We start from the raw sequence: 18,196 nt of genomic DNA, 5'->3' as shown, positions 1-18,196 counted from the left end.
TTTCAAGTTATTTCCTTTAATGTTTAGAAAACTGGTTTTATTCTTAGTTTTTCAGAAAATGATTATAAGTATTAGCACCTACATTGTAAATGATTTATTTAGATTTACACTTGAAAAAAAAGCCACGCTCAAGTATGTGATCCTGTGTTCTTCCATTTCTTACTATTTCCGTAGAGCACCAAGAGGGAAAGACAGCAACATGTCAGGAACAAGCGAGCTGTTCTCAGCTGCATGACAACACCTGACCAGGAACCTTCCTGCGCCAGAACTCCAAAGGTCAGTGTTTTCCAGCACATTTCAATCACCTCAGTTTTAGTTATTTAAGGTGGAAAGTTCTATGCAAGTTTAAAAACCCCATCCAGCTACATGTTAGTTTATTAAACCACAGTTGACCTGAGATGCAATTAGGATTTGACATTTTTCCATACTTAGTTCACAAGTTTATTATGAAAAACACTGCAGCTCTGTCCTGCAGTAACATTGTTTTACAGAAAAAAACAGTTCTGTTCAAAGTAATTCACTATCCTCGGACAATTACAAGGGACAATATGGTAGGGCAAAGAGTGGAAGAGGGAACTGAGTGCAGACAAAAAAAAAAAATCAATACAATTAAATTAAACAGTTTTCCCTGAAAATAAAACAAACAAACAGTTTCAGAACAAATATGAGGCCTTGGTACTTATTTTAAAAATGTTCTTTAAGCTTCAATGATTGTTTGCTGCTACCCTTATCTACAGTCATGCTGAATAAAGCTATAGCTAAATGGAAAGTTAAATGTTTTCACGAGGTGTTAATGTCTACATCTTATTATTTGCAGTCTCTCAGAGAAAGCAAAAGTAACTACAAATAGCGCTATGCCAGAAACTGGTTTCTTGACCAACAATGTTGCTTCAGCATGCAATGAACTGGTTCATTCTAAAGTGGTCACAGTTGTTGACGACAAGAGGCTTTGTATTTGAATATGGCACGTCTTTTGGTCCATGTGAAAACAAGTTTGAATGTTAAATATTTTCTGACACTTTGGAGTTACTGTTGCTCTTCCCATTTTCTTTAGGTCAACATATGGTTCATGGCAATACTGTACAGGTCTAAAATCTCTTTACAGGAAGTAGTCTGGGGTGCGACGAGTAACATGCGGTTCACCTCTGCGCGGTGCTGGATCGAACTGCAAACTGAAAAGCACAGGTGTTAATGGAGCCAGGGGCAGGAGCTCCATTTACGTTCAGGTACATTTCACATGTGAATTACAGTAGCAGTGGTGTTAACACAGGTACATCTCTTCAAAATGTTTCAAACAAATAAGTCTCCTTGAACAAGCGTTCAACTATCGTCCTATCCGTATGTATTTATAACCCACGTATTTTAAACTCCTCTTAGGATTACTACGAAGGACTGCAGAGAAACAAATCTTAAGACTCATAAACTGGTCAAACATCGGCATGTATTTATGACACTCCAGTAATTGTCAAAGGAGGCAGTTTACCAATGCTTTTCCCTCATTTACTAGTGAAGCTGCTGCTAAGGTAGTCAACTGGAAACATCGTTAAAAAAGCTGATATCCTAACATCTGAAGAATTCCAAGATTCTAAAAGTGCCTTGCCCTAGACTGACAGGAGGGCATTGCCTCTAACATGACAAGGTACTCCTATTCTGAAGTCACACACGTCTCTACCATTTCATTAAACTCCAGTTATACAAAACCAAACCAAGGAGTCTCACTTTAATCTGACAAGACAAGATATTAACAACTGCTCCATACGTTTGACTCCAAGACTTTCCAGATTCACTCCACCTCCCAAAAGGGAAAACCCCACACCTTAACACAGTAATTCAGTGACATCTGACTATACTAGCTACCTTAATATCATGGGCAATGTGATTTTTTTTAAACATACTTACAAGGAATATTTTAGAGTATCATCAAGTTCCATAATTGCAGCCTGGTTGCCACAACGGTAACAATAGTTTGGAGCACTGAAAATCGTTACTACATTCCGATCATGGCACCAGTTGTAGCCCTGGAGAGTGGAAAAAAAAATATGACACCCCAGTTCATTTTTTGTACCTCATATGACCATCTGACTCCCAACTGAGTGTGCAAAACCTTAAGTGGCATTGGTAGTGGCATTCTAAAAAAGACTAAAGGTTACTTTTCTTCCTGAAACAAAAAAGATAAAAAGGAATTTTGGCCTTTGACTGTTGCCTGTAAGCATGAGCTAAATGTATTTTAAAAATTCAGCAAGAATTCTCCATTGCATTAGCATTAAAAAATTAGAACAGCAATTTGGACGTAAACAATCTATTCTGAGTCTTCAGATATCACCACCAAATCCAAATTCTTAAAAAATAAAAAAAAAAAATCTTAATTGCCTGAGATAATTAGAGACTAAGAACAAAAATACCCATTCAAGGTAAAAATGAAAAATGTATCTTTTTTCAAGGCACATATATTCACGTGCATTTTCTTATCAAGAGACTCGGCATTTATGTTTAAGAATCAAAACACCACATCTACTACTGAAGTCTGTTTTGGTAGGCTACTGTAAATTTTTAGAAAAAGGCCAAAGTACAAATTACCACGCTGTCAAATTGAGAAACTCTTCAGTAGCACTTAACTACTGTCAAAGTACAGTTTATGGAAGACTCTCAGCTGGATTATCAGCTGTCACAGTAGCATATGCACATCCCTGACACACAGAGTACAGGACTGATGGACCAACTATGCAATCAGAAAGTTAAAACACACTGGCTATCCTGCTTACCTCCATTACCAACTGATGAGCTCTTGAAACCAATGTAAGGCCATTAGCATGGTTAAAGGTTTCTGAAATATCCTGTCCAAATGTGTATCCTGCACCTCGAGGAGAAATTCCCCAACCACCACGATCGTCTGGATCTGACCATAGCAAGTCACACATTGGACCCTGTAAGAGACAGAGATGATTTCAGAAATGGAGCACAAAACCATAAAAACCCCTGCAAACACGTCACCCCTGCACAACTTGTTGCATTAAGATTTAAAAATCAAAAAGGCCTGTCAACTCCCAAGAGCTAGTATAGTTAATACATGCAACACTACCAAGTAGTTATCAGTGAAGAATTTCCATAGGAGCAGTTCTGATCTCCAAAATAAAAAAATCATACCTGCTGAGATTCAAGGTATACTAAAACATGTCTGGATTTTTAAGCAAGAACATGCACCTTATTTTCCTTCAAAAACTAGAACAGCAAGACAGGCACTTTCATATTGCTAAGTTGTTCTGAGTTTTGTTTTCAGCCTGTGTACCCAAATACCCAATCTATGCCGAACCACAAATCCCATGAGTTTCAAAAACTATTATTTTTTGGTACCTCATGGGGAACTTCCTGCAAACGATCAAGTGCTCTGATGTGGTCCAGTGTGTCTATCGATGGAGAAAGGCCACCATGTAGACAGAAAATCTGCAAAAGTTAGATATATGGATTTATTTCATTCATTTATAATTGCACTGATATAATTAATGTAATTGCTTAGTATAAATGATTAGGAGAAAATCTGCAATAGATTCCTTCAGAGTAGAGAGCTGACAGAATACAGCGCTAACAGCTCCTTTTGCTAGCAGTAACATCTCACTTGGTCAAAAAGAAAAAATCAACATACCTGACCATCCACCAAGGCAGTTAGAGGCAGGTAATCAAAAAGGTCTGTAAAGTATTTCCAAACATTTGCATTTCCATATTTTCTTAAACATTCGTCATAGAAACCATATACTTGTGTGATTTGCCTGCTTTCATGGTTTCCTCGAAGAATTGTGATACGTTCACGGTAACGGACCTAAACACAACAGTTTATTTTAAAGGCATTAAAACACACAGGTCTTCCCAAAAAAAAAAAAACGGAATTGGCATGCCTTCCACCCCTGTCAAATCTCAAAAAAGCATCAAACCCCAAACCTTTCTCAAGACCAAGATTCAATTACAAGCTCTCGGAAAAAAAAAAAAGGATAATTCACTCAAATCCTCTGCTGCCAAATCTTTGAGATTAATTACAAATTTTATTTTACTAGTGGACTTCACTGCACCTGTGCACTAAGCGGACCTCTCCAAACAAATTCTTAAAGATTGCCACTTAGGCCAAGTAAAAAATAAACAGTGCTCATTTTAGAAAAGGTTCAGACTTGCACATGAACTCCCTCCCAGTCCCAGAAGCATCTTAGAAAACCAAGACAACAAACGCTTCAGTGTTTGTACCTATAGTACCAATGCAGTGCAAATCATAACAGATATTAAGTGTAATCAGGATATGTTTTGTTTTATATGTTATGTTTTATACATAATTGTACAGCTCAGAAAAGTTACCTTAAGAGCTACAAGCAATGTGACCGTTTCCACTGAATAATAGCCTCTGTCAACATAGTCCCCCATAAACAAATAGTTTGTGTCTGGTGATTTGCCTCCAATTCTGAAAAGTTCCATAAGGTCGTGAAATTGTCCGTGGACATCTCCACAGACTGTGACAGGACATCGCACTTCTTGTACATTAGATTCTTTTGTCAAAATTTCTTTAGCCTATAAAACAAAGAAAACAAAACAAAAAAAGCATAAATTGTGAATTCACCAATGAATTTTATTCCAAATATGCTCCACTACTTTCAGCTAGTTACTACCTGCTGTCTTTATGAGCTCTTTCCCCCTCCTTGTCTGAAGTGCCTGAGGTAAGAGTTTATCTTTACTTAAAATAAGATTTTGCTTTTTGCAACTCTGTATTAACAAGAAAAGTTTCATTTGGTGGGGTTTTTTTTTCACCCTCCTTAAAGGGGCTATTTCAGAATGAATTTCCAGCATAACAAAACAGTCGTATTTTGTACAAAATGGTTCAATGAAGCATAAAACAATGACCATCGCTTTTGGAACTGAAGCAGTTTGGAAGTATTTTGAAAAAAAAAAAATCTAAAAATTGTTAACCATTTTTATGTCCAATCCTCTGAACTCAGACATGGCCAAATCCAAGCCTCTCCCTGGGAAACACCAAAAGCTCCAGGGAGTTCTACACTTGCACAACTGTTTGCCACCATCTATACAAACATCTTTGAACACAAAGGCAGTGTGTCCTACATGAAGAAAAAGCAAGAACATAACTAACATCCAATACAGCCAGTGGATTATCTGCACAAGCTTTCTGTTTTGTGTTCAGAAAACAAGTAACACCGAGTTAAGGCTTCATAAACCAAAGTAGGGAAACATCTTTGCCATCACTACCTTTTTCATAAAACTGCGTACATCAAAGTTGCAGACAAAGGCAATTTGAATGAAGACACACAAGCTAAATAGAGCATCAGAAAGGTAATTTTCAAATAATGCAAGAAGTCCTTAGTTACACCATCACTATACCAGTTGTTAGTTTGTTCTCAGAACAGTCCCAATAAACACACCACTGTTAATTTTCTAAATCAAGAGAATATTAGAAATATAAAACAGTATCACGTTTACAAGTTACCATCTAAAAAGTTCCCATGCCTTTCAACCAAATATCCCTCAAAAAAGATTCTTTTTTTAATCTCGTTACCAGCATGACAAGAGAATACAGAAAAACTGTATTGTTTTATAACCCAAGGTGTCTACAGGGCTTGCAAAAACACATGAACCACCACCTATGCACAGGCCCACATGGAATCAAAAACACCCTGAAGCATCCATCAGTGCAACACATGGATGGGAGATCAACACCATGTTCAGTTTAGGGTCACTGAATTTTTTCACACCTAACCTGACAATTAAAACAGCATACTCATTTTGGTGGTGTTTCTGCTAAGAAAACAGGTATTTTTTAGACACTAGAAAAGATTCGTCATAACCTGAGAGGCATTAGAAGCATTAAATGGTTAGGAAATAAACATGAGAAGCTAAAATCTTAACAGTATATGAAAATCTGGGTATTGACATGAGCCAGGCTACTGAGAAACATGCTACTGTGCCCAAGTTTCCACCCTATTCAGGAAGCCATTAGCTGGACAGTGACTCCCACCCCCAAAAGCTATCTCACTGTTCCTGCACATCATCCAGGCTAACCACCACGGTCACCACATGAAACAAGGATAGTGCCAGCAACACACACTTTAACGGAGACTGGTGACATTCAACACTTCATTCAACACTACAAAGAAATGCAAAAATGCAATCGTGGCTAAGCATCCTGCAACACAGAGCTTTAGATATTACAGCACAAGCAACAGAAGTAAATCACTCTGTAAACGTATTTACATCAAAAGTCAATCTCATATGACAGTTTCCACTCATGCCTACTACTAAAGATAGGTCATTGCTGGCTTGTGGTAGATGCTAAAAGTGTCGATTTATTTTAAGAGAGTTTGACTTAAGTTCATTTTAATGCAGTGACACTCACCGGATGTTTTGAAGGTGTTTTAACAGCCTTAACCTCTTCTAATACACTATTACAATCAAAAGCATTAGCCCTCTTAATTCCCTTTTTGACAGAAAACTTTTATAGATGTTCACTGCACTTCAACCTAAAAACCTACTCTTCAATTAGAATGCTTTGTAACGCTGCATTTTCTTACTGCACTGGAAGCTTTGTACAAAGAATGTAGCATTTATTTATTCATCAGAGTTATGCAGCGTCTCTGCTGACACAGATGAAAATGACACAGATCTCAGCAACAGAGTTATTGCTTCCTCGGTTTTTGAAATATTAAATCACTCAGATACGCATATGACCAAACACACAGATAAGTCAGACAGCTACTCTGATGGAAAAAGACTGTTCCAGGTCAGCTTGCAAAACAGCAATCTCTATTTAAATCCTGCAGTGGAGGAATGCTGGTGTAGGGATTTCAATATTTTCATGTGCCGAAACAAGTTTCACGATATATTGTTATAAACTGCTTATTTCACAGCACCAAGTGGCATACACTGAAATGCTTAGGCAGTATAGTTGCCTCTACAAAATAGCCAAGGAAATGGAAAAAATAACACACTGAAAACAAGCCACCAACAAACGGTCGATCAACCACACCTCAAATTTCCACATTAAATAAATTCCTGTAATGGAGTAAAGTAAAATATGTTTTAATATACTGTAACATAAGCACAGGCTGTACTGACAACAGTACACATTATATTTTTATTTCACAAAGGCAACCTATCACAATTACTGCTGAAGTATCTGTGACCCTGATTTTGTACTGGACCACACACCACCCCATGCAATCTCACCTGGTTCCACTCCCTTTTCACTGATCTTTTCCTTGAGATCCACAATGCTATCTTGCTCAGCCACATCACACAACTCCCTCCCTCTCATCCATCCTCCCCTGCAAACAGACTGTCTTCCTATTAGCGCTCCTACACATCTCCATGGAGAGGAAGCAGTGGAGCACTTTTCAGTACAAGACAAAGTGCTCCTTGATCAAACCACCCGATGAAACAGAACAGACACACCTGATTCCCTGTATTTAAAAAACCCGGGGACCTATGGCCACAAAGGACAACAGTGTAATACTTTGCGGTATACTGACATCAACGTTTTGAAACATCCAGGTTTAATCGCCTACCACCAGGAAAAACAATTACACAATTCCGATACAGATTTTCTTGAACATTTAGTGTTTCATTTCTCCATATCTTTTCAGTTCTTAACAGTTCTTAATATTGGTAGCCCTGAACTGTTATGTCTTCAGTCCTGTAAGCATCCCGAAGTACAGAAAGTTTAACTCTTGATGGTAGTCAATGATTTAAAATAGACTAATAAACAAAAACTTGGTCTCAACAGTCTACATTAGTGCTATGAACCCAAATCAGCTTAAATTCTTTTTCATCACTACATACTCTCAGATTTCAAAACCAAGAACAAATGGATACAAACTAAGACTGAAAAGAATGCACTACTTCAAACTGATAAATGGTAATTTTACAGGCAAGCACCAATAAAGCCAAATGCAGAAAACATATGCAGCAATAAATTGTACAAGAAGAGCATAAGAACAACAAAATAAAATGCCATGATAAACAGCAACCGCTGAGGTGGAAAGTTGGGTATTTTACGTAGAGCAATCTCAAAGTTCAAACAATAAGTACATATCAAATGCACTTCAGCTTAGTCATTGTGACTAATTTGGTCTGACTTGATATGTGAAACAGTGGCTTACTCAGCTATCTCACTGGAAAGATGCAATTTGTACAATCCCAAAACACTCAAAGACACGAAAAATAAACCCAATATTAAACCCCAAAGAAAACACTTTTTTCCCTTTAAAGCAAGTAGTAAAAAAAATTTAACCTCCTATGTAAGAATTAAAACATTCCTGAACTGCTGTACATCTACATGGCCAGATGAACACTGAAGCACTGTTTCATTGCCTTTGTTTACAAAGCACATCTTCTGTGCTGAACACTGTTCTTAAAATAAAACAATGAAGCTAATCTCTGTAAGACAATGCAAGATCCAAGTGTAAACTCTGCATTTTATACTGAGCAGACAGGGTTAAGAATTAAAAAATCCACAACCGTATGACCATTAAAGCTACTACCACATGACTTCTAGATCTTCAGAGTTTTATTTTGTGAGATACAAGAGCTCTATGTATACAGAGGTATCTCCTGCATATAATTTTATCCTCTATGCCACAGATTAAGGCAGAGTGAAGCACCATACATGCTATACTCCATTCAGTCTCTTTCTCATCTTACTCTACACAGAGGATAAGCAAGTTTCTCTGATAAGCACAGTACATCATCAGCCTTGCCTCACAAAATGAACTTCTGGTGGTCCATTTCTGAAAAATCCTCTGAATTAATCTGTACCCAAGTTCCTTTGTGTTTCCAGAAGATACCAGGTATTTCTCAATTATTCTTACCCCTTCTTAGATCCTACACATTCTAGCAGGAGCTGTGACCGCTCAAACCAAGTATCTACTCTGAAAAACTTTGGGGCACATGAAAAAAAAAATAAAAAAGGCAGCAAACATTACTGTGGCTTATTAGAACTGCAGAACAATGCTTCACACTGCTGCACAGCAGCAAACCAGTGCTACAAAGCACTTATCAATAGATTACTACTAGCTCAGTAAAGGAAAGACAGACATTATTTTAAGGAGACAATGTAGCTCCAATGTCAGTTGCAGATGGCAATGTGTCATTCTTGGCAGACCAGGATTCACACCTGCATCCCACCAAGCTGTCTAGTACAGTGTGTGTTGAGAAGCATCCCCTGTAACCAAGAAAAAAACCAAACCAGGTATTTCTAGTTATCATAAAGATATTTTGATGAAATCAAAGACTTCAACCACACTCATCCTGCTGTCAGGATGCGCAGGATGTGACTAAAGGCAAAATGACCAGCTAATTGGGATGAACACTGCGTTTAGCTGGCCAAACAGTGGCCTGGAAGGGATTCCAGTTCCAAGCAAAGTCACCCATTAGTCAGCAAGTCTTCTGCACAGTGGAAGAATTTGTTTCCCTCCATGTAAGGATTTCCACCATTCCTTACTTGCAAAGAGATGATGTTCAGACAAAACATGGGTTCTTCATTTTTAGAGTAAAAGGTATCTTCATTCACAGTCTGACATTTTAAATGAAACTAGGGAAATGATGCTTCCGTTATCACCCTTCTGTGAAGAAGGGACAACAGCAGTTGGATTACATAGGACACAAACGGGAAATCATTTTATGTTGAACTTGGGAGTCCACTAAGGAGTTAAATGTGAATATGCACATATGATCAAAATTGAAATACTAAGCTCCTCACTGACAATTATTTAGTGTTCCAAAGTAAGACTAAGATTTGCATCCACATAGAAGCAGCCTCAGCAGCAAAACACTCTTTTCCCAAGACTGACACAGAAGATAACCGATCTGCTTTTCTTTCGTTTTGTGACTAGTACCTACACCTCTATTTTCTAACCTCTTCCACTTCCAAAGCCGAATGTTTACAACTCAGCAAATAAAAAGAAGGCATGTCTGCTCAAAGAGTCACAATGCAGCTTCTCAGAACATGTCACAATGTGGTCACTGCACTTTAGCCCTTAATTTTCTTGGGATAGCACAAACAACTAATCAATCAACTCAGAAGTTTGATTTTAATTCAATGTGCACAAAGTGACAGCTCAGAAGCTTATATATCAATGAGTATTTGTCAGTGAACAAAACTGGGCAATTTACTAACAACAAAAAAAAGCAGCATAAAATCCAAGTGGCTTCACAGTTCACAACACACAGCAAAATATTCTTCTTCACTGGCCCACAACTCAGCAACTGCTCCCATCTCTTAGCTATTTTGTTTGGTTAGAAGAGAGGCTAGTTCAACATAAGGCGTCAAAAAGATCAATCCTACTGCCAGTACCGCATGTAAGATGAAACGAGACAACCACCTTCTTTTTTTTCCTGTAAATTCTAGCAGCTCTACAAGAAAGCATGCAGGTAGTAAACTTTTGCCAAATAACCCTCCATTCCTTTGTACTACAAAGTAATGACTGACACCACTGACAACCCCGACAATCCCCCCAACACTTCAATTTGGAAAAATCATTAGCAGTCTTATATGCTCAGCTTAACTGTGAAAGGAGCGTTCTTTCCCTCAGAGGCAAACTTGAGAGAAGGGGGATCTGCTATTTAAGTGTCAGTAGCTGACAAGTCAGATGGAGGAGAATAGGAAAGGGCTCCTCTGAAAAGAACTCGGTGTCATTATTTTGCTTCGTACAAAAGACCTTAGTGTCTTCTAATTCAAAGAAAAATCCTAAAAAAAAAAAAAAAAATTCTTTAATTTAAAGGAGGCTAAATAGCTCATGAAATCCAGATGGCTTCCTCTTTACATGGGAGTTCCAAGAAATACAGCAAGAGCAGCAATGCATGGAGCTGACCAGAAATGGCCTTCATTCCTGTCTGGAGAACAAGCTGTATCATTCAAGTTGTTTAAAAAAAAGAAATAGTCTAAACCTCTCACAAAGCAGTTATGCCCAAAATCCCCAAGCACAGCTTTATGTAACAAACTCAAAAGGTTTTTTTTTTTCCCCCTCAAACAACTCAAGTCACAGCTAAGCATAGTCAACAGGCTGGATATCCACTGGAGGATGGGGTAGGCATGTGCATAAGAACTCAAATATCAAGACCTATACTGGAAGGTGTTCCCAATATACTCAGAAGAAATATTGGAGACCTGACTACTGAGCTCTAGTATTTATTCTTTAGCTAGAAATACACTGTTTTTCCAGGTTAACATCCTACCTAAAGAAAAGCAACCAAGGTCAAAAACTGTGCTCCCAACCAACTATCCATGTAGTGCTTGAGGGTCCCTAAGCGAGGATGGAAATTCAGTTATTGCTCCTTCAATTCTTTTCACACAGCCTTTTGTGCAAGGCATCCTTAACTCCAGACAGACAGGTTGGGTCATTACACTGCTGAGGGCAACCCAGATGACTAATTGAAAACGGCTAGGGAGGAATCAGAGAGCAGCATTGTCATCAGTTCTAAGGCAGCAACAACCTCACCACAAGTCGAATTGGAAGAGGACATCAACCTACAGCCTCATCCATGTCCTGAGCCTCAAATTGCCAGAACTCAGGTAGGACCCTGCCTTATGAATGCTCACTTATCTTCAGCTATGCCCAAGGTAACTTCTAAAACAACATGAAAATATATTTCACTTCTATTTAATCAAAACTAATGTTGTAATTTTAAAAGCCCAACAAGATAACCCTAACTGCCAGCACTAAATTTTACAATTTTCCCAGGATTGAAAAAAATTAGAAAGTTGATGGCACATAGATGACAATTCTCATACATACATCAAAATGTTATATGTATAATCAGAACTTGATGAGAAGGCTGGCAAGGCTAATGCTTCAAATGCCTTTTGTGTGAAGAGACAATTGCCATTTTATATTACCAACCATCACAAAAAAACCCCAAAACTCACAGAACACTGGGAGCAAAAGGCTCTTTTTGTTTTTCTGTGAAAGTGTTCCAGAATAATGTAAAACACCATTATTAAAATGTAACAAAAAGCTTTTCAAAATTCACCCGTAACTCTTCAGAGACAGAAGGTATAACTATGTATACTCACCAGTGGCTTCATCCCTGGCTGTGTTCAATGAGGAGAGGCAAAGGAGTACTAAACCCTCTTCTGGTCTCCCACTGACCCCAGAACTACTCAAGGAGGCCCTCCCACCACTGCCTGTGGTTCAGGGGTTTCCTTGTGGTAAATCCAGAAGCCAATGCAGTAGCACAAGCAACTGAAATGCTGTACCTTCCAGATCTCCTTCTGCCAGGGGAAGGCAGGAGGAACATGGAACTTGTCCAATACAAAACCCACTGCACAAAAACTCTTAACTACCTGTGAATTCCGCTGGGGCAGGTTTTGCAGTTGATTTACAGCAAGCTCAGACAGTTCATTTGTACTATCACCTTAGTTTGAAGAATAGTTCTGAGATAGTTACATGTAAAGTTGCAAAAAAGAAGACAAAAGCTAGCTAATTGAAAAGCCCTTGCAAAGGCAGCTGAGGACAGTTTAAAACATTCACTTATCACCAAAAATAATCAGCTAAGAAAGGTAACTTCCCAACAGCAGAGGCAGCAGAAGGGAACATGTGCCTCTGTCTGAAAAAGTGGGGCAGATACCTCAGGGCAGCAATAGCTTAAAACACAGGAGTGAGATCCACAAGAATGGCGAGTCCCATACATTACAGGAACTGAACTTTTATTGCAGAAGGGTTTTTTGAGCCAAAATAAAGTTTCATCAGTAACAACCATATCACCCTTCCAGAATTAAAGCACTTAAACTAAACAAGTTCAAGCAGCTCACATCTGCAGTAGCTACCTGCATGTTTTGTTAGGTCTCATCTAATATCATACTCAGAAACTCTAACTTGAAAGACCTGATATTAAACAAGAGTAGAAGTCCTGCAACTGTAAGAAAATTAGGAAAATAAGCCATTAACAAAAGTACATACTGGGGAACAGTATGGTCCAGAATATTAAAATATATTAAATATATTTGAAACATATGAACATAAATGAAAACATTAAAAAATTAGCACTGATTACAGATCAAAAAGAAAATGTAACCAAGATCACTACTACAGAGCAAAAGCTGCAGGAGACAAGGCTTGAATCGAGACTTCTTGAATGCCTTTACCAGTATCAGCCCTTCACTTAGTTTCAAAATTTTAGATAGCAGCACTGGCACTGTCTGTTAGACATACTCCACTAGTAATTGAGGTACGTGGGAAGAGAACTCCAAACACTCTACACAGGCCAAATTGTTGTCATTTCCTAAAAACTGCGAGCCATGGTCAAATTCACTTAATTACAGACTAGTATTTCCAGGCTATGATAGCTCTGCCTCCAACTGCACTAGCTACTTTCTGAAATAACCAACGGAGCCACTATCCACAAGTTCAACTCAATTCTTTGTGCACTTTTAGACTGTCATCCTACCTTAATGAGCAATGTCACACCCCCCCCCCCATCATCGGTGTTAAAGGGCTTTACACACCACAGTGAGGAGACAAGACCATTTACCTCTGCCCTCACCAAGTATGAAAGAGAACAGTACTCCAAAACAGCACTTTCACTCAAAAGGGCCAGTTGAAAAACCCTCACCTGGCAATAAAGGACTTCCTTTCTCTTCTGCTCACAGAAAACGGTCAATCAATTCAGCATTAAGAGGACAAACACTACTGATGTGTGACTGTACCTGTACATTTTGATTGCTTCTTCAAAACCAACACTTACCAAACCCTTAAGCAAAACACTCACAATTTGTCCCACAACCGATGCAAGATAAAATCCTGGCACATATTAAGCCTAGAATAACTTAATTGCCACTCAGAGGTTCACTCTTTTTTTTCCCAAATAATCCACGAAAGTATTATGTATCATCCATGGTTACAAATTATTCCTAGACGTTTCTGCCTGAATTATCACCATTGTCACCCAGGTAACCAGGCACACTGTCAGATGTACTAAGAAAATAACTGGGATGCACAAATGGCCACACTTAATTACCCTGCTTGTAAATATCTGTTGCATTCTTTAGATATCAATATTGAAATACAAAAGAGCCCTTAGGCTTCTTCCTATTAGACAGACACCAGTCTGCATACTCAAATTCCCAGTAGGTCAAGAAATACCAGTGAGGAAGACCATCCAAGCAAATGCTCTTATGACAGAAAAGACCTCACAAAGATTTTTTTTTAATTTAACTAGCCCTGCCTACAATTCAATATGGTGAAGAATAAGTTTTTTATCTATTAGGGTCCTTATCTGCCCTTTGGAACAGTAGCTATATTTGACACTGCTCTTGAAACATTAAGCTATTTTTGGAGAAATAAAACCTTTGGGTGCGATTACATCCATGAAACTACTTAAGACAATCAAAACACTGAGTGTAACTGCTAAGTTTCTGAGAGTCTGTGCTGGAAACTTAGGGCATTAAAGTAAACGTCCCTCAGCAGGAGGGCACAGCATTCAACTAACACCCTGCTTCCACAAACCCAGCTTCCCACTTGAGTGGGCAGGGATGACTTGAAAATAAAAGTGGACTTCACGGGTCTACTTCCAATTCCTTGCACCAGCAACCATGTAGAAACTTAACTACTCTTAGCAGGAAGTCCTAGTAAATCCACCTGAGCTACAAGCAACAAATCATCTCTCTCTAACAAACAGCCATGTGGCTGTGCTCCTCGCAAAGTGCTGACCGCAAACCTGTCAGAGAGGGAATTTCAGCTCAAGCACAGTATCAAACTACCCAGAGAAATACTACCTTTGGTCTGGAGCTCACTCGGATCCACTCAACTTGAGGCAAAGTGAGGTTGCTGCTAAACGGTATTTTTCAGGTATACTTCTCCAACACATTCTTTTGGTCTCTCGTCTCAAAACACAGCAGTCAGACACACAACTTTTTGTGACCCTTCCTTTCTCTACCATTATTTAGGTGATGAGCATCACACATTTATTGAGAAATACAGCTCATTTCTCTTCTTCACTAGGAAAAAATGAAAACATTGTCTTGCAGAACAACGATGACTGGAACTACGGTAGCTTCTCCAAGGAATTTCTAATGGCATGTCTACGCCTCACCTACCAAAAATGCCTGGGACATTGAAAGTTTTTTGTATAGTCCTCATGCTCTTACAAGTTTCCATACAACTTGAGAAACATCCCCACTCATGATACTCAGGATCCTCTACCAGCATTAGTTTGTAAACGATGGCACATGGCACGGGGAATGCTCAGCTCTCCAGCAAAGCAACACAAAGAAGATGATGGACCGCTGTCAACAGAGGTGCACATGAAAAACAGTCAGGCAGTGACATTGCCACTTGTGTGCAACACAATTTTAAATACACAAACTCTATAAATGGTAACAATTTTTAGTTGCTGGAATACTAGTAAACTAAAATTTGTACTCAAGCAAGAATCTGTCCGGCTAAAAAAACACTGCAAGATCTTTAATAAGTTCATAGTCCTCTGGAAACAATTTGCTTCCAAAACAACATGTTGTAGTATTTGAAGGCACAATGCCAAATTTCAAATATTCTAATTACTTCTCATGACAGGTACACAGGCTCCTTCAGCACCCAGTACACTGATAACTTCCCATATTCCTTAATTTCCAGTTCCCAAAGACTCCACAAATATTACTTCCTTCAGTCCGGGAATGCAGGAACACATAAAACCTTCAGTAACTAAAAAAAAAAAATCTGCTCAGCTATTAAGTTACATACAGAATTAGAATCCAACTGCAAACTGCTGCTGGATGCTACTAGAACAATTTTTTTTCTTGAATCTCCAAAAGCAAATCTATCCTGGCCCAACTGAATGACTTCTGTAAACTACAAATGCCTCAATCACCACAGTACTCTTAACACTCAAGTCTCAACATTTTCAAACCATCACCATAAAAATAAATAGCTACACGGGATGTCAGCTATTTTGTGAATTTTATGAAATCCAGAATCGTATTCAGAGCTTTCAGAAGCTAAAGTCCCAAAGCTATTCTACATGTGCCTATGCTGATTTGAATAATAATAATAGAAAAAAACCAGGCTGCTACGCTCAAGCAGCAGCTCTTTACCCTGCGTACTTGTCAACTGATTACCATAAGCTTTCATATTCGTTAAAATAACTAACACTTTTGGGACTGCTTTAAAGTTTTAAGCATATCATGGCAGTACGTTCCGTCGGTTCAGGCGCGACCCTCGCACACGACAGACGGACAGACTGCCGGGCACTGCCCCCTCCGCCCAGCCGAGGCCGCCCGTGGGCGGTCGCGCCAAGCGGGGCTCCAGGAACAGAAAGGGCAGCGGGGAAGAGCAGGGGCCGGGCCCGCGCTGCCCTCCTCCCCTGCCGCGGGATGGCGGCCCCGCTCGGGGGTCTCTCCCGACAATCCCGGCAGCGGCGCCATTTTAGGAGGCGATGAAAAGGCGGGAGGCGGAGCCCGGCTCCCAGCGCAGCGAGAGGGGGCGCGGATCCGCCCACCGAGGGGCCGCGGCTCGCCCGGCTCCCCGGCCCGCTACCCCCGCCTGCGAGCCGTGCACCAACGAGCCCCTCGAAGCCGCCTAAGAGGCTCCGGTCCGCCAGTCCGCTCGCCCCGACGCTTCTTCCCGCGCCCCGCCCCCGGGCCCCCTGCCTCCCCGGCGGAGAGGCGCCTCTCCCGCCCGGCACCACCTCCGCCAGCTCCCTGGCCGCTCGCCTTCCCGCCGAGGAGCCGCCCCGGCCCCGCGGGCTCCTCCACCGAGCGCCGCTTCCCCGCAGTGACCCGGACCCTGCCCCCACCGCCTCCCCGCAGCCTCTCACCCGCCGGTGGAATCGGCCCCACCGCCCGCTCGCCGCACCTCACCTTCTCGCAGAGGCTCTTCACCTGCCCCTCAGAGAGCTGCTTGCACTCGTTGAGCTGCTCCACCCACTGGTCGAGCTCCTTGGTGAAGACCTTCTCCTCCATCCCGCTCTCCCCCTCCTCACGGGCTGCTGCCGCACCACCCCGGAGGCCCCTACGATCCGCGCTCTCAACGCCGACGACTGCGACGCGGCAGGACGAGGCGCCGGGTGCGGAAGCGGCCCGGAGCGCTGCGAGTCGGGCGGCCGGCGCGGCGCTCTCCGCTGCTGCAGCTCTACCGCCCGCTCCCTCGCACCAGACCGTGTAATGGCCGCCGCTTCTGACGTCACCGCCTCGGCTTCCACTACGGGGAGGGGGAGGGAGACGCCATGGGACGCAACGGCGCGTGTGCAGCTTCCGGGCGGGGCCGCGCGTGCGCGGCGGCGTGGGGCCGGGCCGGGGCGGACCCGCCCGACCGGTGGGACGGAGGCGGCGGGGCGGAGTCCGGGCTCATCCGCGCCTGCGCGGCGCAGAACAGCACAAAGCGGCGGGGGCAGGCCCTGCGGCGCTTGCGCGTGTGCCACTCGTGCCTTGTGAGGTGGGGGTGTTAGGCTGAGTTGGTGCTCCCCGGCCATGCGCGACGTCGTGTCCCGGTGGTGGACGGTCGGCCCTGTGCAGCTCGCTGGAGCTGTGGCGTGTCAGGCCAGCGGTGCCCTTCTCAGTGGGGCAGTGCCGGGGGGTGGTGAGGAGTGCGCGGCGCTGCTGTGGGCGCCACGGCACTGTATGGTGCCTGCTGCCCGGGAGAGCCGAGCGCCGGCCCCTCAGTGGGCCCGTACTGCTCAGGGCGCCCGGCCTGACAAATATCTGCCAGGGGTCGAGGAGGGGACGTTTGTAATTGCTTCGTCCTACTTGGCAATTGCTTGTGGTTCCTGTTGCCCTGAGCATGATTGCCCTGTCCTAGGAAGAGGGAGGCGTGGAGGGCGCTTGTTTAGAAATAAGTATTTTGAGCTTAAACGTGAGCCTTAAATACTGTCTGTTACTTGTACCAGCATGTAGTGCTTAGATTAAAAAGGCTGGGTCGCGTTCCTTGTCTCTCAAACAATTGGTACCAAAAGAATTGTGAGAAGTGGGTTTATTATGACCTTTTAAGAGAGAAGGAACATGTAGGCTTTCAGCAAAATGTGGGAAACTGATGGTGGATCTCTCCTACCTTACCCAAGTCCAACACTTGCCTAGGGAAAGGAAGAGATGTTGCTAGGCTAGAGACAAGTAAGAGGCACCAAAAAACCAAAGAAACGTAAAGCTGTGATCTGTAATGGATTGTGTATGTTACTTCAGTTTGCATCTTAAATTGTAGAGATATTGGTCAATGCAAGATTTCTCTTA

General features: G+C 41.6%; 1 protein-coding gene across 1 annotated transcript; it reads right to left on the bottom strand.

The window, feature by feature from the left end:
• PPP2CA (protein phosphatase 2 catalytic subunit alpha) lies at positions 1-17,155 on the bottom strand. Its single transcript, XM_062002488.1, has 7 exons — positions 16,835-17,155; positions 4,339-4,548; positions 3,641-3,814; positions 3,352-3,441; positions 2,763-2,924; positions 1,900-2,018; positions 1-1,172 (listed from the first exon to the last, which is right to left on the bottom strand). The coding sequence occupies exons 1-7, from the start codon at positions 16,934-16,936 to the stop codon at positions 1,100-1,102; spliced, it is 930 nt and encodes a 309-aa protein (XP_061858472.1). The 5' UTR covers positions 16,937-17,155; the 3' UTR covers positions 1-1,099.
• Between the last annotated feature and the right edge of the window lie 1,041 nt (positions 17,156-18,196).

This window comes from Colius striatus, chromosome 9, assembly GCF_028858725.1.
Source record: "Colius striatus isolate bColStr4 chromosome 9, bColStr4.1.hap1, whole genome shotgun sequence".
Taxonomy (NCBI): domain Eukaryota; kingdom Metazoa; phylum Chordata; class Aves; order Coliiformes; family Coliidae; genus Colius; species Colius striatus.
The sequence above is the reverse complement of the archived record's forward strand: the minus strand, read 5'-3'. Positions and strand labels throughout refer to the sequence as shown.